The following is a 25,140-nucleotide window of genomic DNA, read 5'->3' on the forward strand; positions in this document are numbered from 1 at the left end:
CCATAAGAAAATTGAAGTAATTTTAACAGATGTTCAGTTTACAGCCAATTGCTGGAATGCATCTGTCAAATGATGGCTGTATCTTAAATGGATTGAAGGTGAATCTTGATAGCCTTTGGTTTAAAGGATGGAAGGGTGTTTGGGGAGAAGTTTTATCAGTTGCTTTGTGAGACTCCCAGAGCATCAACACTGGAAGGGTCTTTCATGAGATCATCTAGGTAAGGATAACCCCCTCCTTTTACAATAGGAAAATGAAACCCAAGGAGGCTATGCAATTTTCCCAAAGCCATATAGCAAGTTAGGAGAAGTCTTGGCACTTGAACCCAGGTCTTCTGATTCTAAGTCTAGGATTGGTTTCACAACGCCATGCAGTCTAGAAAAGCGACTAGATCAAGGCATCTCTGGCAATTCCACATGAATACCAATCCTGCCACTGGCATAGAGGCTATTGGTATGTTGCTTGGCAGGAGGTTTGTTATGCCAACTTTGAGGAAGTGTTGTAAAGCTCCTTTGGAGGGAGCTAAATAGGCTTCTGGTAGCTGGGGATAATTCAAGAGAGAAGGAAGCTTTTCTATTTTCTGTGCCAGAGAGAGTGGCATGTTTCTCTCAAAACATGTGAAGGAGAACATCCAGCCAAATCATTAACTTTGTTTTACTTTCTTCCATTAAGCTCAAAGGAGTTAAGTTAATTTTTACACTAATATAATTCTCTAAATTTTATTGTCACCTTATTAAGTAGTTTCCACCTAAAACAATTTTCCAAACACTATGTTCACTTTTCTATTGGTTTTGTTTATATGGCTGAGTTTACATGACATTGAATTCAATTGAATGAAAAAAAAAATCTTGGTATTTAACGTTGTGTTGATGAGAGGTGTCAAACATTTGAGGCACCTCTGCATGCAGCGCACAGCACGCCTGAGTGGCCTGAATCAGATTAAAATGTAATTGAGAAATATTTAACAAAATAAATAAAAATACAATAAAACCTAGATAATATTACATTTTCAAATTAAGTCAATATGTGGCCAGCAGAGGTGTTTATGCATGGATTGGTGGCTTCTGTTTCTATTTGAGTTTGATACCACTGGTGTAGACCAATGGAACTTATATTTAATAATGTCATCAGTCAGTTAATCTTTCAGTCAACAAGCATTTAGTGAGCACTTACTGTGTGCTAGGCACTTTGCTACGTGCTGGAGATACAAAGTAAGGTGAAAATTTTGTTCCAGAAAATGATAGTTTCACTGTATGTGTTAATGTGCATACGGTGAATGGTAAAATGTCATATTTTTTTTTGTATTTTGGTTCATTTTTGTGGCTCACTATGGCCAAAACACTCATCATCTAGTAGCCAAACCTCTCTGCAATTACCTAGCCTAAGCACATGGAAATCACTAAATTTTAAAGAATATGTCAAAATAAGAAGAACCCAGAGTACCTTCAGACAATAATAAGGCATAAAGTGTCATACTGTTGGGATACTCAGCCTTCTGGTAAAGATGCACATCTTGGTTACAGAAGGAACGTAGAAAAACAAAAAACAAAACACCTACCACGTATTTCACTTGAGCCAAGTTATAAGTCAGAGGTATAACTGGAGAACAAGACTTTCTACCTATTCTGAGGGCCCCAAGGGGCCCACAAAATTAATTGGTGACATGAGTGAATCACTAAATTGCTGCTCATTCAGTCCTCCCTATGGATAGACTGATTTCTTGAGCAAGGTTTCATTTGGGGGTGGGAGTTAGCAGCCTCCATCCCCAGAAGCTTGTCATTCACTGAGTATTTGTTAAAAGCAATTTGAATTGGCCACCATATTCTGCTCTGAATTCAGGGAATGTGATCCCAATCCTATATGCACAGCTAAGAGGAAAGTGTGGTCCAGAATTGAGTGTTTTATCATCAATTCTGAAAATCTGTTTGCAAATATAAAGACCGGAATGAATCTAACACTCATCAGACCTTTGGACAAATCCATTGAGTTTCCTAAAGCACGGCAAAAACAAGCCCTTAGATATTCTTTTACTAACTTTAAAGGAAGAAGTATGTGGGAAGTGGCTAAAGACTTGAGTAGTGTTCAGAATGTTAAAAAAAATATTAAAAAAAATTAGACACCCTTAGACATGGTGTCTAATTTTTGCAAAGGCATTTAGTTCTTAACTTGTATTCCTGATGCAGTGTATCAGTGGAGGGCCCATTGTCATATTTCCCCATTGTGGTTTGTATTTTACTTGAGATCCAGCGAAAATTTTTGTTCTAGCATTTTAGATGTTTTTTACTCTTTTATCTTCCCCTAATTTTTGGCTTTTATCTCACACCAGCGCAACTGAATTTTAAAAGAATAAACAACTAGAACAAAACATTGTTTTTCCTGCAGTTTGTGTGTGGCACAGAAATAACTGCGAAATCTTCACTTGGAAAAAAAATCCTTTCTACTACTTAGTTTTCTTCTGCTTACTTCAAACAAGTAAAGGATTACTATTTGTAAATAGATGTGGCAAAAATCATTGCCCCGAATTCACTTAAGATACACGTCTGGTTCCAACAAAAGTGAATTTTAAAGAGAAACCCTGGAAAAACAGTCGTGGAAATAAGGCAAGAGAGTGTGGCTCAAAAAATTCTAGAAATATAGTCAGACGATTGTTTTGGTGGAAGTGAGACAGAAATGCTAGGAAAAAGTGCCAGCCTGCCTTAGGACTCAGCTGACCGAGTGGGGTTAGGGTTAAGGTGATACAGAATGAGAAAAATACTTAGGGTGTATTTGAAAGAAAGAAGGGTAATCTGGGCACCCGTAAGCGTGAGTGGTGAGGAGGATGTCAACTGTAGTCAAGTAAAAGCAGCTCGCCGCGGTATTTTCCAAACAGGGGCATCCAGGGTCCCCCGCGCAGGTGTCCGGACGCTCCATGTGTGCGGGGTGTGTTGAAGGGTGATTGGGAGCCTGGGAGATCGGAGAGAGACGTTATTGTTACACTGTAACGAGTCTGATTAACATGCTCCTGACACTTTCTTTTAGTTTCCTGGGCTCCTAGCAACAGCGCACAAAGGCGCGGGATTGTCCCGGGCTCCGCGGGGACACGGGATAGCCTTTGATCTGCCACCATTACAGTCAGACAGCGCGACAGACACACAGACACAGGGCAGCCAACCAGGGAACGGGCAGCGGTCGCGGTAGCCTCGATATCTCTCTATTTCGTGCCCGCTTACCTCCTGAACCCAATTCCTGCGGCCGGTTGGAGCGAAGCAGGTGTTTCTCCTGCCTCTTCCTCTCAAAAAAGACATCCCTTTCCCCAAGCAGGAGGAAAAAACAAATACACAAACAAACCAAAAAACTAATGTCAGTCGGGAGCCTGGGGACCCAGAAGCTCAAAGGAGAGTACGCATAGCCTCACACACGTGTCCTGATGGGTCCCCAGGCCCGTGATGTTTGGGGTCCCAGGAGGGAGGGAGTGCTTGTTGCTTGCACGGGTTTGAAGGGCCACATCGAGCCTCAAGAGGAACAGCTGTGCGCACGCCTGGGTTTGGGAACCAGAGGCCAAGCAGCCTGGAGGGGTTCGGGGCTCCGGTGAGGGTCACACAAAGAAGGCCCTTATGCCTGTTCTTTCTGTCAACAGGGGGACCTCGGCCCTGCTCCTCTGGAGCCGTCCAACCTACCTTCTCCTCTCCTTCCCTAGATTCCTCCTGGGGAGTTGTTAAATAAATCCAGGAGGAGAATTCTATCCTACACTCTGAGTACACGGGGGAGAATGGATTGGGACCCGACGTGGACAACGCCGAGAGGCGCTCTTGTCCCCGTCTGACGAGCACACACACAGGCGCACATACATGTTGAACCCAGACTCAGTGTGGCGGATTTTGTTTTCTTTTTTCCCTCGGGTCTCTCCTTAAAAAATACGTGGAGTCCGTCAAACTCCTAGGACGTGGTGGGCCGGGAATGACGGGCTGGCGGAGGCGTGAAAACTATTCTCTGGACTAGGGAAGGGGTGACCCAGGGCCCTGCAGGGTTCTTCCTCCGAGAAGACGAAGGGACGACAGATTTTTTCGCTTTGGCGAGAAGAGGCTGGTAGCATTGGGTGTAATGAGGCATGGAAAAGTGCGCAGGATTTTAAAGATTTTCGTCACGCTAACTGCCTGGATTCCCGGACCCACTCGCAAGTTTCTTCAGATGGGGTCACGCACACGCGCTCCCCGGGCCTAAGCGGACAAGCTTCTAAGCAGTTCCCCACAAACTGGGCTTCCCTCCACCGCAGCTCCGCGGAGGGACAACTGGGCAATCCAGTCGGGCGACCTGGACGGATCAGCGCAAACATCAGGGATCCCACGAGCCCAACGCAGGCCTTGCAGTGCACCCGCCAGTCGCGGGGAGCACACAGCCACGTAGAGTGCACTCGACTAGGCACGTCGGGGACTCAAGGTACGCTGCACTGGACAAAAGTTTTGCGCGCTCTCTCTACTTTTTTGGGAAAGAAATCGACAAACTCGTATATCATAGTTCCTGGGGGAGAGCCCAAACCTCCAAAAGATATTACGATGTGCTCCAGCAGACTACAGGCTTGCGTATTCGATAATGGTTTTTTTTTTTTTTTTTTTTTTTTAAACAGACAAGTCAGGTTTGGATGATTCCGGTCCCTTCTCACTGATCGATCACTTTAATTTCATCACCGATCATTGTAGGTGATTCGTTAGGAAATGCGTTGCCAGATATTGAGTAGAATTAGAAGAACAACATGCAACAAAAAGCCCCACAAAAACACATAAGGGACCTAACCACACCACCCCAGCATTCAGGTGCTAACCTACTTATTTGAAAGTAATTTATTTTCCATGTTTCCCCGTTCTTCCCTCTGTTCTCCCCCCCCCCCCCCCCCCCCCCCCCCCCCCCCCCCCATTGAATGCTGAAAGAAAGAATAAGGGCTTTAACATTTAAATGTTGTGGTCTGGTAATTACTTTTTTTTCCCCTCACTTTTCCCCTAAGTTCCAATGTGAAAACCTCACAGGGGGGTCTTTGCTGTAGAAGGACTATAGTCCCCAATCCAGAGCACAAGATCTGCAATTACAAACCCATTAGGTGCCCCTTGCTAGCATTAATATGCACAAAATCCTGCTGTTAATCTTATAATCTGTTTTGTTTCATCAATTGCCTTCCTAGCACTAGGGGGAAAAGGAATAAAAAATGGAAAGCATTTCAAGCATCCTAAGGTAAACTGAGCCTATAAAAGCAAATTTTCCTTAATATGAAAAGAACATGAAACTCCTTTTTCTCTCTTATGGAAACGTTAAAAAAAACCCAACATCCAAAACATCAAAGTTCATTTTCTCCAACAAATTAATAAGAATTCATAGGGTATTAATAATAATACTGTACATACACATTTTAAAGAGTGTCTAGCAAGCAAAATATATCATGAAACAATGTCACTGTCAAATGCAAATCAAAGCCAGAAATGAGGACACTTCAGTACCTAGAGGATAGACTAGGAAGAGCATCTTAATACTTTTTATTTAGAGGGAACACTTTTTTTTTGTCAGAGTCTGCCAGAAATTCCCAAGGAGGGGGAGAGACATTACTTGTCTCTTATATTTAACATTTGGGAATGTGGAGTGCGTTTGACTTGAGTGCTTTCAATTCCCGGGGAACTTTGTAACTTCTGAGTCTGGAGTGGACATGCTAGAGTACCCTTCCTCACACCATTTCAATAATACATGATTGTATTGATATAATCCTCCATACAATAAAATGAGGTTGTCACAGATTGTCATTAAGACCTCAGTAAAACAATGAAGACATTATTGGGAACCCCCCCTCAGGCGAGGTATTAGGGGAATAAAACAATCTACACCACAAGGGTCCTATTGAGATTAATGAAAAAATTATGCAAAAAAAATCTCATTTTCATTTTCTGTGACAGGGCTTTGAATATATACAGTCCGCCTTGCACTGCACCTGATGATTTATTAAACTAATCTATGGTGATCACCACCAATGTCCTCAACTCAATCTTGTCCCAGCTCATTTTCTAAGTAATTGTTTCTCATTAGTTCTGATAATGTTTTAATAGTGTTACCCATAATTTAGTCACCCAAGAATTAATAACAGGAGGGTAATATGCAAAGGAGGGTTATGATGAGCTACAGAAAATATAAACAGGTATAGTCTTTAATTAATCAGATTAGCCTCAAGGTCCTACTCATAGAATACATTACTTAGCTCTGAGGAGTTGGGTGAAGACTTTATTTTCAAAAAGAATGTATTAATTTCTGTCGGGCATGCACATTAGAGATGCAATTTTTCCTGTTTTTTATTTCTTTCTTCTTCCGGATGCCCCCTTATGCCCAGGATAGTAACAAAATGTCAAAGGTGGAAAGATGGTAGGGGACCCCATGGATGTCTTTTGTCTTCCCATGACCCCAGATACTGGAAATGGGTGCACTAAGGCGGGGAAGGACATAATACTTTTTTTTCCTGAAAGGGTTTAAGTTGTGTTTCTGGAATACTAGGAAAAAAGTTTTGTGTTAGGTTTGGTACTTTTATCCAGGTTTTGGGCATTTTGCTAAATCTTCTGGTCACAATCTCAAAAGGCTCTGATGGCACCCATCCTCATGCCCTGGTATAGAAAATGACTACTGAATTATGAGTGAAATGTGTATTCTTACCATTTCTGAAGATTTCAGTGCCACAGCAATGTAAATTTTAGAGCTAGAAGGGACCTTAGAGTACATCTGCCACCATCATCTTACAGAGGAGGGAACTGGGACCCAAAGAGATAAAGAGGGCTTGCATAAGGTCATACAGGTATTATTAAGTAGAGAAAAGATTCAAACCAAGGTCCTCTCATTCCAAATCTAATGCCCTTTCTACCATATCACCCTGATGTCTTGTTGATTCAGTCTGAAGAAAGTACAACTAAAGATAAAAGGTGGATAAAATATATCCTAGCCCGTGAACCTGTGTTCTTCTCTGTTACTGGTATGCTTGATCAGTTCCACTCTCATGGGTTTTCTAGAAGGTTCTGCTGAAAAATTTGTCTATTCAGAGGTCCATATACTTATGGCCCTTAAGAAAGAGAGACTTTGGGACAGCTAGGTGGCACAGTGGATAGAGCACCAGCCCTAGATTCAGGAGGACCCGAGTTCAAATTCGGCCTCAGACACATAACACTTACTAGCTGTGTGACCCTGGGCAAATCACTTAACCCCATTGCCTAACTAAATTTAATAAATAAATAAATGAAAAGGAAACAGAGGCTTTAGTAGTATCATTGGAAACCATAGCATAGCCGAGATTGGCAGTGATCAGTTGAAAGTTCAAGTCAGGATGCCTTTGTACCTGAGCAAAAGTTCAGTCTCTTGGATAGTTGGGTGTCATCCATCCACGGGACATCCCAATCCTTTGGGCCATCATTGCTTAGAGGAGAGATTGTGATCTACCCATAAAGGACAGACTAGGTAGTGGTGGTAGCTGTGTTAGGTAGGCTACTGGCTTCTTTCTGGAAATACTTTTGTGTGGCCAGAGCCTATCTAACACCAATGGGAGCAGCCTTTGTAGGATGTAAAGCAGGAAGGGGCCATAATTTACTTTAATCCCCTGGCAGCTAGGTGGGGCAGTGGATAGGGCACTAGATGTGGAAGAGTTCAGGGAGAACTGAGTGCAAATCCAACCTCAGACACTTACTAGTATGACTCTGTGCAAGTCACTTATTCTGTCTTCTTCAATTTCCTTATCTGTAAATGGGAATAACAATATCATTTCCGTCACAGGGTTGTTGTGAAGAGCAAAAGCAAAAGCACTTGTAAAGTGCTTTGTAAACCTTAAAGCAGTATGTAAATGCTGCTATTATTTATTATTATTGTTAGTTGAGGGGAATATGGCCCATGGAATTGATATGACTTGCCCAAAGTCATACAGCTAATAAGCAGCAAAAAAAACAAAGAAAGAAAGAAAAAAAAAAACCACCACCACCAACCAAATTCCGATCTTCAAATTCAGTTCAATCTCATACAAGGCTACCTCTAAAGTTTTGCCAAGAGCCAGGACTTTATTTTTCTTTTTAGACATTTTTAGCCCTTTCCACAGTGGATGGCACAAAACCTGGGATACTCTTGTGAGACTTCATAAAAACATAAATTTAGAGCTGGAAGGGAACCTTAGAAAACATCATATCCAGCTCCTTCATTTTACAAGATGAAAAACCGAGTCTAAGAGAGTTAAGTGACTTGCCCAAAGCCACACAGTTAAAACATGTCAGAGGCAGCTAGCTCTTTCTGACTCCAAGTTCACCACTCTATCTACTACACCATGTTGCCTCATGGGCGAGTGTGTCTTCGTCTTCTGAGTTTGTAAAACACAATGGGTGTTTGAGCAGGTTCCTATTCCCTCACCATTACCTGTTCCCCCCAATTCAAACACCTTTTGATTACTTTTTAGGTCCTTCTTTGGGCCTTTCTGGAGGGGACCTCAGTAGATGTCTGGGTCTTTGCTTCCTATTCCTTCACCCTCCCAAGCCCTACAAATACGAATTCCTGATCCACCTGAGCTAGGGAAATCATTCTCCAATTTTAAGAAAATTCTTAATTTAGTCAATCAATCAATTAGTTAATTTAATTAATTAATAATTAAGAAGACCCTTAATTTAAGGTGGAGTAGTGGCAGAAGGGTGTAGGGGTGGCACTGACCTCTTTCAAGGTTGGCTAATGGGTGAAATGAGGCAGTCTGGTCCTGCCCCTTGGAAAGGTCAGGACCAGAGCTTCCAATGAGCTGGATCATTTCCACGCCCTTAGTTTTCTCTTTCTATGCCAGCTTCAGGAACAGGAGCTGGTTGCTAGGAACTAAACTCCCAATGGAGCTCTAACTGTTTGCTACTGCCCTGGTCCTTTCTGGTTGCACCATTCTTGTCTTGAGCTCTGTGGGGTGGGTGTTCGAGTGTGTAGTTTCAATCCATGATGCTTTTCTTTCTGCTCATTTTGCAACTTTTATTCACATCCTCTGTTTCCATCAGAAATCTCTTTGAGGTGAAAATTATTAAAGTAGCCATTCAACAGAAAGAGCTGGGGAAGAAAGATCAGCCCCTGGTTGGGAGATGTCGTAGGGGCCATATAGGACATACCCAAGACGGACATGGAGGAGGAGGAGGAGGAGGGGGTGGTCTGGGGAAAAATGAAACTAAAAAACAACTGTTTTCTATTTACAAATTTAAATAAACAGAACAGCCTTCCCCGTGGTGTTTGTCTAAGTGTATCAGCATTGCTGCTGTGTAGGTCATGAAAAGGTTGGTGCAGAGTTTAAAACTTCCCATTCTGTTAATTTCTTAAAGAACAGTCGTTCAGAGCCTGCACACAAAAGCTCATGATTTAATGAGGAACAGAAACAAAATCTCTGATTGTTGGTGTTTCAAACTTCATTGGCGTCCTCTGGCAACCACAAGTTGATCCTCGGCCGGCTTCAATACCCTTTAGCCTTCAATATAAGAGTACATGCTGAATAGAGAACAATGGCTGGTTGTTATGTTTATTTACCCTTACTACAAGCTGGGTTAACCTCTTCAAAACAGCTTTACTAAGCCCGTTAACCACACCGCCCATATGACCTGTAGCAGTATCTCTAATGTGATGCAAATCTGACTGGAGACCATATGCACCAGTTCAGCTGTATTGTGTCTTCTCAGAGTACAAGTTTATTGCAGATGGAGTCTTGTCCCCACCATACATTTACAGGGGGGGAAACAGCCTGAATGGCAAACAGTTAAACAGGGAAATAAAGGGGGGGGGGAGTGACATCAGAGAGTCTGGAGTTTTCTTGAATTTATTTTTTAATTATCTGTAACTAGGGACCCAAAACATTCACACAGGATAAAGTCTCTTTCATGTATACATATATTTCATTAATTTTTTTTTATTAAACCTAGAACCCAACCTGGAATATTTATTTTTAAAAAGATATTTTCATAAACAAATAAGAGTAAGTGATCTACTCATTCCCAGAACCTGATTTTTTTCCTCCATATTTTTGAAGCAGACGTCATTCTTTTAATTTAACATTTTATAAAAGGGGACATTTGTGGCATGTGATTTCATTCTGACAAGTGAACAACAATTTCTAACAGAGTGAGAATGATTGGGAAGTATATGATTGAATAAAGGTTCAACATCCTCTCAAATCCTTTTTTCCATTGGTTTGACAGACCAGTGAAATTGTAAGCCAGTTTATACATCATAGTAGGAAAAACACTGTGAGACCTTAAGTTTGGGGCCAAAGGGGAGAAAGCCCATCTTTCTGATAAGGTGTAGTTGGGAGAAGTGCTCCAGTATATTAACCAAAATAAAAACTAACATGAGCTCTAAATGGAATTATATTCCAATCTGGCATACCAACAAGTCCCCAGTGTGACAGTCCCTCTTTAAGAAACCCACTGTATATGTTCCGCCCACCTGGGGAGAGTTTCTTTTAGCAGATCATTTTTTCTTGATGGCTGTGGCAAGCGTAACAATGTTCTGTGCCTGCTTCAGTAATGGCATGTCTATCATACTCCCATGGAAAGTAAAGGCTCCCTAGAAAACAGAGAATACAAACTTCCTGAAAGAATGCTTGGAAATTATAGGCTTCCTTTCCGCACACACTTGTGAAACAAGAACATTAGATCCCACCTGAATCATACTGACTTTTCTTACATAGACTTTTGAGAAGGCCAAAGTAAATAACAAAGGCAAGATTGATTTCCCCTCCTCCCAAAGGGATTGGGAAGGGGGGAAGAAGGGGGAGGGAAGTTCAGGGTTTTAAAGAAGATGAAAAACACCCAATCACAATGTGTGGGAAGACATGCACACAGTTTAACTCTTGATATTAAGAAGAAATCAAAAGTAGATTGATCCTCAAAGTCAGTTGCCAGGTAGATGAATACAGGTCTTTATTATAACATACCCTGTCTCATATTTTTCCTATACCTAATATTTGGAAAAATCTTTGCTTAAAAACTGGAAAACAGTAATATCCTGTGATGATTGATTAGCTTTAAATAGTTTCATTTTAAAAATGTGGGGAGAGGAGAATATACTTATTTTGAGCCATAACAGAACACAGGGTTAGTGTACACTTAAGTGATTAATACAGAGTGTGGCGTGGAAAGGAATACAGAACTTGGAGTCCGTAGATATCGGGATTCAGAATTTTCCCCTTTTCTGCTCATATTAGCTGTAAGGCCATGGGCGTAATTAGGTCTTTAAGCTTTAGTTTCCTCATCTGGAGAAAAATAATATATAGGTTGTTGAGAATTGCATGAGATAATATATGTAAAAGCACTCTGTAAGCCTTAACAGGCTATGTGAATGTCCTTTATTATGATTATTATAAGACTATATAGAGAAAGCTTGAAGTATAAAATTAATAGAAAGGATTCAGGTTGCTGACACACCAGTTATGACAACTGAAACAACCTGCATCGTGATGTTGCCCTTAAAGATATTTAGATATTGGCAAGGATTTGTTAGAAGAAAATATTAACCACTTTTGTATTGTACCAGGGAAAGGTTAGATGACTAGAATCTGAAATAAATATCTTGGTATAGAGATATACTTGCTAGCTTCTCTTTTTCATCTCTGTCTTTCCAGTCTCACTTTCAGGATTCAGAGTGGGAGTGGGAAGTGGGAATGGTCTTGATGGACTGGGTATGTGGTTTCTACATGCTGTTAGTGGTGATAATGTACATGTGTACATTAAAGTCATTTCCATATGCTCCATCAGAGATTGTTGCATTGAATAGTTTTAGGGACACCTTTGTCAGTATTCACCTTTCTACTTTCCTCCCCCCCCACCTGCTTGGTGGGGTTTGTGAGGTCTTTAGAATAGTATTATACAACATGAGGAAGCTCTCAAAAATAATGGTATAAAATCCTGAATTTATAATAAAGTTAGGTGTCTTTTTGAATAAAGGCAATTTTAACTAGCCTTGAATATGTGATTGCTGGGATAGGGACTCATAAGGGAGAGAGGTTCTTCCACCAACTTATGTTGATAGATTTTCTGAAACTTTTATTCTTAGAGAGTTACCATGTGAACAGATCGCTTAAATAACTTCCCAAATACCCCATAGCCAACTGTGGTAGTGGCTGGATTTGAAATTACATCTTCCTAGCTCCAAAGTCAGTTCTTTATCTACTATTGAGAGGCAGCCGAAGTTGCCTAGAGAAAGATTAAACATTAAAAACAAATAAACCAAACAACTTATAAACAATATATCATATTACATAACTCCTATTATATATTAATTCTGTACAAAGCACTTTCTCCTCCTTCCTTCCCTCTTTCTTTCCTTCTTTTTCTCTCCCTTTTTTTCTCTCATCCTCTTTCCTTCCTTCCTTTTTCTCCTTCATTGCTTCTAAACTATACTGATGAAAAGCATGACACAGGTAAGATCATCCTACGCAGTTCTTTATCAATGGTCAATGGTATCTTTCTGCTCTCATCATCAATATTTTTAAACAACATTTATTTATTTGTTGAAATTTATCACAAAACATCTATTGATGCCCATAAGATAAGAAGTTGCTTGAGAGAAAACTATTAAGTAAAGGGCTGAGGCAAACATTCCCTGTATGCATAGTGGTCACTTATCCCCCTTAGGTCAAGAATTTCCCTTCTTAGTAGTATGTAGTTTCTTTATAAGCCACTTTCCTCATCACAGCTCTCTGAGTAGGATAGTGTTAAGTACCTGCTGGCAAGTTGGCAGTCCTCATTTTACAGACGAAGAAACTGAGCTCAGAGAATATAGAATTCGAATTCAAACGCAGGTCTTCTGACTCCTAGTTTGGTGCTCTTTTCCTTACACCACCCTGCCTCTCCATAAAACCATAAAACCCAGTTCATGACATTTTCCCCAGCTGTGCTTATATACTTCCCAGCCTAGTAATGACACAACTGATGAGATGATGCATCAGTAGCCTAAAGTATTGGATTTTTGGTCACGTTTTCTATCTTGATTAGTTTTGTTTAAAAAAAAAATTGTTCCCTGCCTGATTTCTTTCAGGACTGGGCTGAATTTTGGTCAGGCCCTATGGCTGTGAATAATTTACATTTTTAAATTGCATTATTGATTTTAACTATGATTAAAAAAAATCCCCCCCCAGATGCATCGGTGCTGCTCTTTATCCTCCTAAACATTTATATATTTGGCTGGCAGTCCAGAGGATGTTCCATAGGTTAGGTTACATGTGAAATCGGGGCATGGAACACATGCTGTTTTACAAGGCAATAGTCTAGTTTTCTTATTGAAGTAAATGATGAAGACCAAAGGCCGCCTGGTTATCCACCCACCAAGTGGATTATTGCCCTGTAAAACAGCACATCTGTCCTGCTAAGGCCTCAATAATAGGCTGGAGAAAGGAAATTAGCATAGATGCACATGAAATCAAAATGATGCACATGGAATGGAAATGACAGCTTTGGGCACATGCCATGTTCCCTGAATCTGCAACATGCGTCAGAGTTCCATATGCACATCAAAAAGGGAATATTCCTTATAGTTTTTCAACACAGGGAGGCAATTTCCTAGTTTGTTCCATGAATGAGTTTTGCTTGGTTTGCATTATTGACCTCAATCTGGAGCATTCAGTTCTATTTTTTTTTACTTTATGTCTCCCACATTCTTACCACTTTTAAGGTTCCATATTAAAAGACTGAGAATTGTGTACCCTTTTTTTATCTCATTTACAGCTTCTTTAGCTGGGATTATCAATTATTCTCTGATGTGTTTCATAGATTTTTTTATGTGCAGCTTGAGAATACACTTTTGTGATCCCCAAATCTCAAAGCTCTATCAGCAAGAATAATGCATTTAGCAAGAAGCTACTTAGATTTTTGGTGAGAATTTTAAATTTCTCTTTGTGAATTATCATAGATTGGCTATTAGTTTCATAGTATAGCACTTGCCATTTCAGTTAGATGATGTTTCCTTAGTTTTTGATATATTTAGGTAAGAAAAATACCATTAAAATGACATGTATGAAAATGTTAGGTTGAGGTAGCATTGCAGAAACCTTAATAAACCCAAAGATTCAAAGTAAATACTTACTTGTCCAGATGTTTTTTTTTATTGATTTCAATAGCAAGTAAGTGCTAATGGGATATACTGGTGATAAAAAAAAAAAACAAATTCGTTTTTTGTCCTCTTGTCTTTTCTTTCCACATTCTTTCCCTTGGTGATTTCATTCATTCCCATAAATTCAACTACTACTTCTATGTAAAGAAACTGGTGACTGGTAGGTTGCTATCGGCACCACTGGAAGGGTTATCCACACTGAAGAGATAATGGATCCATGAAAGCATTGAAGTTCTTAAGTATAATTTCACTTTGATGAGTACTATGTGTATTAATAGTTCATATTTACGTAGCATTTTATGGAGGGAACTTAGTAAATATTGGGCTTTATTTTCCCTAATGCTTCAGTAATTCTCTGGCAATAACTTACTTTAACTCTTTCCAGTCCTGACAAGTTACTTATTTCTTGGAGAGAATTTGACTTATTTTCTGATAGGTAATGCTTTGATGATGATGATGATGATGATAACTATGTTTATAAGAGAACACACTCAAATTATTCTAGCATTTCTGGAGCTTAGTCCTTGAGGAATTTTTTTCTAGGGTTAACCAGAAAAATTTCAGATTACTGTAATTGGTCTACTATTTTTCCCATTTGTTTTATTTTCAAGTAACTTGAGCTTTAGTATCTAAGGATGTATTTACAGCATATCCTGATGACAGTGTTGCTATGCTCCCTAAGATAAGATCTTCCCTGTCAGAATTAATAATAAAACGTAAGTACAGCCATCACAATGTTCCCTTCAGGGTGGAAATAGTTTCCAGTAGTTCTCTAAACTTTTTGGCCAGTTAGTTTCTCAGTTGATGACTCAACCTAACTAATCTCTGAAATCTCCACTTTATAATCCTTACAAATTTCTTTTTGAGATTTGGAATCTACCTTCTTCCTAAAATCTTTGTGTCCAGTTCCCTAAACTCACTTTCTATAATGATGCAATGAGTCCTTATTAATTAATGACAGGCCATCACCTACTCCTTCAATATTCCATGGCCTGCCACAACCATGCTAATTCTAGCTTCACTGTCCCTCTTTCTTGAAAACCTTTGATAGCCAATGCCCCTTTCTTAACCTGTGATCTAACCTACCTATCAGGACCCTTGGAAAAGTAATAATCAATCCTTTTTGATCTGGCTTCCTTTGAATTCAGGTATGATATTCTGCAGAGAACATAATACTGAAGATGGACAGCTAATGCTCAGTAGAGTGAGTGTCAGGACTCCTAGGCCCTATAATAGGGGCACCACAGGACTGGGGTAAATTATTCCAATGTATCTCACAGGGAGTTAAACTGCCCTTATTGAGGATGTTGGCTTTCTTAGAGCTCTAGGAAATAAGGAATATGCCACCCCCCCAAAAAAAGACCAAGGGGCAGCAATTTAGATTTGGTTAAAGCACATAACAAAGGAAAATTACTACTTTGCAATTCTTAGTTATGTTTTTTTTTCCAGATCCTGGTTACTAGGAAGGATTTGGGACTATTTTGGGCAAAACTATATTATGACTTCTTGGAAAATATTGAGACTATGAAAATCCCATTTCCAAATGATTTACCATAGTGAGAATGCAGATTTACTAAAAATTCAATTATCCAGTATATTTCAGTCATTCCTCAGAAATACCCTGTATGTATGTGTATTTTAATATACATTTATGTATATACACACACACATACATACCTATATGTATATATTTTTTTCAGACGGCTGCTCGAAATGTATTAGTTTCTGTTGAGTACAAAGTAAACAAAATTATTGAAGCTTCTGAAAATCACATACATGATTTGGATAGCAAAAAGAAAAAAAAATTCCTGTCTTCATTTTTGATGTTTTGCACAGATCCACAAAAACAAAAACCAAACCTCTGCATTTGAGCAGCTTGCTTAATTTAAGTAGCCAGGTGGAAATGGGAACGGAAGGGATAGGATGGGGAAAAGGGGTAGTGGGGAATGGGTTTTGACCCCCAGTGTATTTTAGAATACAGGAACAGCCGGGGGCTTAGGTCTGGGTTTGCTGGGCTTATGGACATGCTACTTCCTCATGACCTCCTGAACCACGTCACTGGATCATTCCAGGAGCAACCTGGAAAGTTCCTGAGTGCTCTGGGGGTTCAGGGACAGTTGTCATGAATGGATGACTTGACTTGCAGAGAAGAAATTTGTCCACCAGTGGTGCAGTTCTTATTTCTGAAGACCATGTTAGTCTTTCCCAGGGTACTCAGAATTTCCACAGGAGCTGTTATTGGAAGTGGAATGCAGACGACTACTGTCACAATCATGGGTTGTTACAAATGAACCATTGTGGTGGACCATCATAGATGACTTGGTTCAGGGGAAGGGGATGTTGGGCCTCATAGGGATCTTGGGAGGACACTCAACAGTCATGGAAAATGTGAGTTCCTTGGGGTTTGTATCCTTGTTTTAAAAAAACAAAACCAAAAAACTTTCTCATCTTATTTTTCATTTCCTGACTGATAATATTTGTTATTTTCCAAGTTTATTAAGTTTGTTTCCTTGATAAGCTTTATTTATTCTCTTATTCGTTAGAAGTTTCAAGATACTTAGGCTTTTTAGTGTTTTTAAATTCTTAGATATTTATTAAATTGATCTGGGCCCTTTCTTCATTTTTTCCACTGCTGCCCAAGGCTATACTCCTACAGGTAGCCACTGTGATGTGGTAGGTTTTTGGGATGATAAACTGGAAATCAGTATTTTCCTGTTCCTTGTCCTTCTTATTTCCAAACAGCCATACAGACTTGCTGACTATATTGACCCCATCTGAGTCTGGGAGTGGGGAGGGCGAGTCACATCCCAGGTGAAGAGGCTTATTAAATATCTGAGCACGTACCAGATGCTGTGCATGGGTCCTGCCGCCAGAATACACACCCACATGCAAAACACCCAAATGACAACATAAGACAGTAACTGATTAAGTACACAAATGGATAGTACAAATAATAGATGTCTTAGCATTCTGAGAAAGAATAAATCATTTTTAGTCATCTTTTTTCCTAGCATCTTTTAGTAGAGAGCAGGCTGTACTTAATTTGTTAAATGGAGAACTTTATGTGAAAACTTGGTATAATGACTGTTCCTCTAAACACCCGTATCTCTGCTGCACTGTTGTTTTATAATATATCATATGTGTAATATATAATAAATATATGTACATACTTGCAGATGTATGTGTATATAGACATAAATATATAGCTTTATAGACATAAATGTCTCATTTCTTGTGTGTGTATACAAGTGTGTGCATGTACACGTGTGTGTGTGTGTGTGTGTATACACACACAAGGAGTTAGACATATTGAGGGGTGCTGTAGAAGGGATTCATGCTTCATTTGGATGCTGGTCTAAATGACCTCCAGTGCTAAGATTCTATGAACCACCATTTATCTGGTTCATTATCAAACTTCCTCTCTCACCTAGATCCTTCCTGTGTTTTCAAGCACATTGTATTCCTGGGGCTCCATATTTTGCTCTTTTGGACACAGAGGAAAGGTGGGGTGCCTTGAGACCTTTTTCCCTCTAGGATCAAAGAACTAAAATCAGGTCATCCTAGATGACCCTCAGAGATGGTGGTGTCTAGCCCCCTCATTTTACATGTGGGGAAATTAGAGGTGAAATGGGTTGCTTGATGTCATACAGCTAGTCAGTGGTGGAATTTGAGACTCGAACCCCTGTCTTTTGAGTGTTTATTCCATTTCATGCTTCTCCCATGAAGATTTCTCTCTAGTAGGCTTCATCTTAGCTAGAGGAAACTATACATCACTCTAATGGCATCTCAGCTTAGACAGAGACAGCCCACCTCTTGTAAGAGGTTAAAAAAAATCTCTACTTACCTGGGGTGAATGTGGCTTCTTCCCTCCCTCGGTACCTCTCTGTTACCCAAGTATGCTGTAGAAGCCATGCACCTCCTGGGGCTTTATGACTGATACAGTCACAAAGAAGCATGTGCTCATGCTGTTGAAGGCACAATCACTCCTCCCCTTTTTGCCTATGTAAGGCATTCTATCCTACTACCTATGCCTGACTGTTTCACTTCCAAACAGAGGGAAAACCAGGTTGCTTCAAGCTCCTTAGCCCTACTTCAGTCTTCCTAATCACCAACTTTTCCTCTACTTCCCCTTTGTCTGAAAGACTTTTTTTTTGTGGCGTACATGTATTATGTTTTGTGATAATGTTCAGTGAGTCAATGCTTATTAAGTACCCAGTGAGGACTGAGAACTCCACTGGGTGTTTTTTTTGTTGTTTAGTTATTTCTGACTCTTTGTGATCTCATTTAGGGTTTTCTTAGCAGAGATACTGGAGTGGTTTGCTATTTCCTTCTCTGGTTCATTTTACAGATGAGGAAACTGAGGCAAACAAGGTTAAGTGACTTGCCCAGGGTCAACCTGCTAGTAAGTGTCTGAGGCCAGATTTGAACTCAGGTTCCAGGCCCAGTATGCTATCCACTGTGCCACCCACCTGCCCATTAGGTGCTTTAGAAAAGTACTATGACTAATGCAGCTGTTGGCTCTTGCCAACTTGTGTTTATATTTCTCTTTAGAATGGTTTAGTGGAAAAGGTCTGGGATTGAAACCTGGGTTCATATTCTGCCTTTGACATTTGCTATTTGTGTCCTTATCTGCAAAATAAATGGGTGACTCAAGTCTCTTCCAGCTTTAGTCTATGATCCTAATATAGTCAGTGCTTCCAAGGAATTCATAATCTACCAAGGAGATATAAAATATATGCTCAAAAAGATTTTAAAATTCAGTCTAATTCAGTAAACATTTATTAAATTGTACTATGTACCAAGTGCTGTGCTAGATACTACTGATGATACCAAGACAGTATGAACCAGTGTCTGCTGTCAAGGAGCTTACATTCTGCTGGCTGGGGAGGAGGAACAATTTCTGTAGAGATTAGTAAATGTGAAACGTACACAAAATCAGAATAAAATAATTTTGTCAGGGGGTGGGGAGCACCAGCAAACTTGGTGGTCACCAAGGCCTAAATGCACCAGCAGAGACTTAAGTTAGAGGCATTATCTTTTTTTCTGGCAATGTGTAACTCGGGGTCTTTCTCTGGCAATGTGTAACTTGGGGTTTCTCTCAGGTCTAGTTTGAGACATCCTGAGAACAGATGCTATAGAAAGGTAGTATGGGCTAAAGTAAAGCACACTGGTCTGTGAGGAGTCAGGTCAGGAGAGACTTGTTTCCTAGTCAATCAATCAGTCAACAAGCATTTACTAAGCATTTTACTATGTGCCAGGCACGGTGCTAAGCACTGGGATACAAAGGAAATGCAAAAACAGTCCCTGTTCCCAAGGAGCTTCCAGTCTTTGGGGGATCTAGAATCTACTGGGGCTCTTGGACAAGTCACAAAAATGGTATAAAACACTGAAAACAAAAATTCTAGCCATTGGAGTCTATCCAGGGTCTCTATTTTGACCCCTTGAACTGAGACCCAGAAATAACCTCTGTTTTTCCTTTTGGACATAGGATGGCATAACATTCACTCTTTCTTAGGCACTTCACACGTACACTGCCTACTGATTTTGTTCCCTACCCTGGCATAGTCTGGGGCATAGTTACTTATACAGCTATGGTTACAACAAGAGGGAAAAGCCAAGTCTTAGCTCATCAATGTATAATTTGCTGTCAGATGGGAGTATCTGAAGTGGCCATGGTGAGGTACCTTCCTATTCCTGGCTACTGCAAGTTGAGAATCCTTTCTAAGCTGGTGACACAGCACTCCCTAGCCATGATGCATGGCTTCTTCCATCATTTGTATAAAAACTCATTTTTGGTCGAGACTTGTGAGTTTAATCAGTGGGAACTCCTGATGTGGAAACTCTGTCAATGTGGACCAGCACATTGTCTGTAGCTTATAGTACTAGAGGCTGCCTGGGGGCACTGAGAATTTAAGTGATTTGTCCAGATTCACAGAGTAAATAGAAGGACCTGAACCCAGGTCTTCTTAACTCTAAAGCAAATTCCTTTTTCTTTATGACATGTTGTCTTTTTCTTGCATCATAATGTAGGCTATGAGAGGTCCTTTTACCCCTTACTATCGTCCTCCATCTTTCTCATCACTCCTCCACCCCACATATCCAGTAGCTCAAAAGAATATTGAGCTGAGTTAATTTTTTTCTCCATGGGCAGCTAGGTGGCACAGTGCCTCTTAGAGCATGGGACCTGGAGCATTAGGACCTGAATTCAAATCCAGCTGAGACACCAGCTATGTAACTCTCTATGCCTTAGTTCCTCATCTGTAAAATGAGTTGGAGGAGGAGGAAATAGCAAACCACTTCAGTATCTTTGTCAAGAAAACCCCAAATGGGGTCATGAAGAACAGGGCAGGACTGAATGACAACAAAAATTACTTTTCTAAACCACTGGGTTAGTTATTTTTCTAAAAGTAAGATGGAGAGATGCAACAATGTTAGAGAAATCACAAAAGAAAGGAAATGTATTATAGTTGCTTTTGGGAGTTAGATTAAAAGACCAATGCAACTTCTAAGCTTATTAATAAAACTAGTATTATATCAAAAAGGCAAAATATTATTTTTTAATGAGTGAAGTCGTTACAATGGGACATATGAATGGTATCTCAGCCTTGAAAAATAAAAAGGCTTCAGTGAAAATGACAGGATGACATTATAGTCTTGCTTTTGCTTTTGAAGGTAAAGAACTCACTTTGGTATATATAGAGTTTAAAACTTTATTTGTTAATCTTTTGTTGGTTTAAAATTTTGTCTTTTATTACAAACCTGACAAACATCAATGTTTCCACATTCAAGAAACAGAAAAAAGAGGAGTGTTATCAAACTGTGAATCTCTATTACATGTAGCCTATTTTTAAAAGTATGTATTAAATTTAACACCAGACTGCCTTGCTTGTTTGTGTTCTAATAGGTTGTGAATTTAATTTCAGCAGCTAGTTGCTTTTGTCCCTAAGTAATAAACAAAGGCTATATTAACTCTATATTTAGTTTAAAAAGTAAATCTGCTATTGAAATCATTGCAACTATTACCCCTCTGTCATTACCAGTGTTCTTTTATAAATTAAATTTTACTTTTTCAATGTACAAAAAGCTATTTTCTCTCTTCCCCCTGCCCCTGACCTCTTTTTTCCTTGGGAAGAAGGAAGAAAAACCAAACCCTTGTAACAAATACACATGATCAAGTAAAAAAAAAAATTATTGTATTGGCCATGTCCAAAAATTCTGTGTTTCATTCTGTGGCCTGAGTCCATCACTTCTTTGCCAGGAGGTGGGCAGCATCAGAAGTGTGCTGGATCCAGCTACTACTGGCTAGAGAAGATCATTAAGTTTTCAGTGTGAGAATTAATACCCTTAAAATCAGTAAGTTACAAATCAAGGCTCGATTTGTTGTTTTTTTGATTGTCTATCCTTAAGGAAGTGATGGAGAAAATGCCAATAATGAAGGTTAAATTTAAAAATGTGTCTTGTGAAAATTTATTTTAAGTAGCATATTTCATCATGGAATCTCTGCTAGTAATATTTTAATTTACATGGACAGGCAGCTTTTTGGTGAGCAGTGACAGTATATATATGGGGAAGTCTAAGCTCTAACAGTTACTCCCTTTTCTACTTTAAAGGCATCAGGAGAACATTGCAAGGAATTCCATTAAGGACCTCCAATTCCTCCTGAGTATATGAAGGATGTGAACAAATATGTTACCTCATTGGAAAGGGCTATAAAAATCCTGTGGCCCATGAAGACTCTCTTGAAATGCTAGAACAAACCTTAGGTTTCAGAGCATCAGGGAAAAATGCTGAGAGGGGAACTTGCTTTTGGTGTTGGTATATTACTAAACTGATTTAGCATAAATATACCAAGGCAGCAATACATGGTCTCTGAGCTTTGAAATTAGGAAAACCTTGAGGGAAGCACCCCTCCTTTCCACTCCTTACCCTAGAACACTAACATACCAGCTCAGGATATCTGATGCTGAACCTCAGGAAATTACAATAGGTACTTGATGCCAGCCTCCAGGAAGGCGGGAAAATGGAGGTCACGTATGCTTGACAGCCTCATTCCTCCTGCCAGGTCAATGATGGTCCTGAGAAAATTCCAGGGATCCATCTGCTGCCTCCTTATGACTTTCCAACAAACAGAAATAGGAAAAGTTGCCCTGTCTGAGGTGCTTCTCAGTAACCTTGGGGCAGAAACAAAAGAGAATTTGGAAAAGGTTCACATGATTACAGGGCTGTCTTTTCCCCTTCTTCCCTGTCCCTCCTGCAGCAGGAGATGATGTGGAGTCTCCTATATATGATGGTCTCCTGCTTACAGGCTAGACTAGGGGTGGGGAACCTGTGGCCTTGAGGCCACACGTGGCCCTCAGGATCCTCAAGTGTGGCCCTTTGAATCCAAACTTCACAGAACAAATCCCCTTAATAAAAGGATAGTCTCGCTGCTAGATTCATGTTCTAAATTGTCTTTAAAAAAAACAAAACTACATGTGGGGCGAAGACAGGAGGGAGAAAAAGGCTGTTTCAGTGAAGGTGTTTTATAACTTTATAAGATAAAATAAAAAGAAGCAATTTAGAAGAAACAGTAATCAGTTTCCCAGATGACTGGAAATTGGAAGAACAGTAAGGCTCCATGGCTTTGATGTTTCCTTCCAACACTTAAATCTATGATCCTATGACTCAGTTTGGTTAAGTCCAGAAGATCTGAGTTCAAACCCAGCCTCAGGACTTTTACTAGCTATATGACACTGGGTAAGTACCACTTAATCTCTCTCAGCCTCAGTTTCCTCGTCTGTAAAATAAAATGAGATATATTTATAAAGTGCTTTGCAAACCTTAAAGTGAACATAAATGCTGTTGTTATGATCATCTCTGAACCTTTTTCAGCCTCAGTTTTTTCATTTGTAAAATGAGGATCAAAAAGCACTTACCTCACAGGGTTATTGTGGGGATCAAATGAGATAAAATAAGTAAAGTGCTTTGCAAAATTCTTACTACATCATTCTATCTCTACAGAAACTATTTTCTTGAAGATGGGAGGCAACCCATCATAGTGGATTTGTTGTTAAAAAGTGACTCCATTTGGGGTTTTCTTGGCAAAGATACTGGAGTGGTTTGCCGTTTCTTCCTCCAGCACATTTTATAGATGAAGAAACTGAGACAAAGAGGGTTAAATGACTTATGTAAGGTCACACAACTATTAAATGTCTAAGGCCGGATAAGATGATTCTTCCTGCCTCTATCCACTCCCCTATCTTGCTGCCCCAAGTAGATGGAGTGTTGGATTTGCAGTCTGGAAGACCCAATCCCGCCTCAGATACTTCCTAACTGTGAGATCCTGGGCAAGTCAGTTACTTTTTCTGAACCTGTTTCCTCATCCATGAAATGACAGTGTGAGACCTGATGACCTCCTAAGTCTTTTCTAGCCATAAATCAATGATTCTATGAAGGTTACTAATGACATCTAATCAATATATAAATCCAATGACTTTTTTTTTAGTACTGACCTTTCTTGACCTCTCCACTGCTGACCATTCCCTCCTTGAAACGTTCATCCCTTTTGCCTTCTGTAAACTCTCCTAATTCCCCTCCTGTCTCTCCAACCTCTCCTCCTCTGACTTCTCCCATATCCTAAATGTAGATATTCCCCAAGTGTCTACACTTGACTCTCCTCCTGCTCCCTCTTTACTCTTTTCCTAAAACAATCCATTTCCACAAACTCAGCTATCACTTTTATGTGAATGACTCACAGGGTCTAGCCTGCACCTCTTTGCCAAGATTCAGTCCTGTTTTCCAGCTGCTCATGGGATGTCTCTATCGTCATTCCATCAATACCTCAGATTCCAGGTATAAAAACTGAACATGTCATCTCTTCTCTAAAATCTGCTTTTCCTTGATGTCTGCATTTCTGAGGGATTATGCTTTTCTAGTCACCCATGGTTAAAATTCAAAGTCAGCCTTGTTCCTTTCTTTCCCTCTACTCTCCTATCCAAAAAGTTGCCAACCCCTACTAACTTCATCTGTGATATGATCTCTGCAGTGACTTTTGTATATGTTCCTTCCCTGGTTTCCATTCTTATACTCAAAATTGTTGAATGAATATACCTGAGAAAAGTGATAAATAGGGGAAATTGTCTATTACAAACAAAATAATGGGGAATCTCTGAATGTTTTGTAGAAGCAGGTAAGCTTTTGTTTTTAATGTAATCCCCTTGAGGGAAGGATCTATCTTCCCTTTAGTTTTGGTAGTATCTTGCATATAGTCAGTATATCATGATGTTTGTTGAATCGAATTTAAGGCTTCCTAGGGGAAAAATCCTGAACATTATGTGAAAGATGGTCAATTGAACATTATCACAGTATTTGATGAAAATCCCATTTATTTAGGAATATTAAAATCTAAAGGTGGCATACACTGGCAAATAAGATTTTGTGCTTACTTCTTACAAATCTTTACAATCTAGAAACCTGTGTTTTAAATCTTATGAAACTTGGGTAGAGCTGTGATTTCTCTAGTGCAAGTGCTCCCTTCTTCAATGTTGTTCTCATGATATTTTGTGAAAATTATGTGCATTATTGCAACAAGTCCTTGAACCTTTATTGTACATTGACATATTTAGTTCTGTGAGATACATAGTTGTTTATATGTAAGACACATAGGGACTGTAATTGGATAGAAATTCCTTTGAACTTAGTAAGATTTCCTCAGTTTACTGATGCTGACATTTCCCAATTAAAACTGATCAGAAATGTCACATGTCTTCTTTAGTTTCAGGAGAAGATGGCAAAAGGTCAGGTCTGTTAATAACATGTCCTGATGAAGGTGCCATTCTTCAAAGAGGGCACTTAATCACTTCAGAATTTTCTGCCTGTCAGGACTTTGAGTCAGTAAAACAATAATTATTCAATGCACACTTTTTAAATGTTAATATACTAGATGCTACAGGTATATACAAAGGGAATGAAGATATTTTCCATTCTCTTTAGGTAAGAAACTTTTTTTTTTCTTTTGAGAACTACTAACTCCCTAAGGTGGGGAAGGGGCTATCAATTTAAAGTGTACAAGT

The 25,140-nt window shown here is 39.6% G+C and overlaps 1 protein-coding gene across 1 annotated transcript in view; it reads right to left on the bottom strand.

The window, feature by feature from the left end:
- Nucleotides 1-9,331: 9,331 nt before the first annotated feature.
- The window catches only part of CLYBL (citrate lyase beta like), a 371,726-nt gene continuing 355,917 nt past the window's right edge, over nt 9,332-25,140 (bottom strand). Inside the window, exons 9-10 of the mRNA XM_027854136.1 lie at nt 10,427-10,546; nt 9,332-9,455 (exon numbers count right to left, since the gene is read on the bottom strand). Coding sequence (XP_027709937.1) covers nt 10,451-10,546 — 96 coding nt within the window. The 3' untranslated portion in view covers nt 9,332-9,455; nt 10,427-10,450. The remainder of the gene's footprint in view (nt 9,456-10,426; nt 10,547-25,140) is intronic.

The sequence above is a fragment of the Vombatus ursinus genome, unplaced genomic scaffold (assembly GCF_900497805.2).
Source record: "Vombatus ursinus unplaced genomic scaffold, bare-nosed wombat genome assembly UNPS02010304.1, whole genome shotgun sequence".
NCBI lineage: Eukaryota > Metazoa > Chordata > Mammalia > Diprotodontia > Vombatidae > Vombatus > Vombatus ursinus.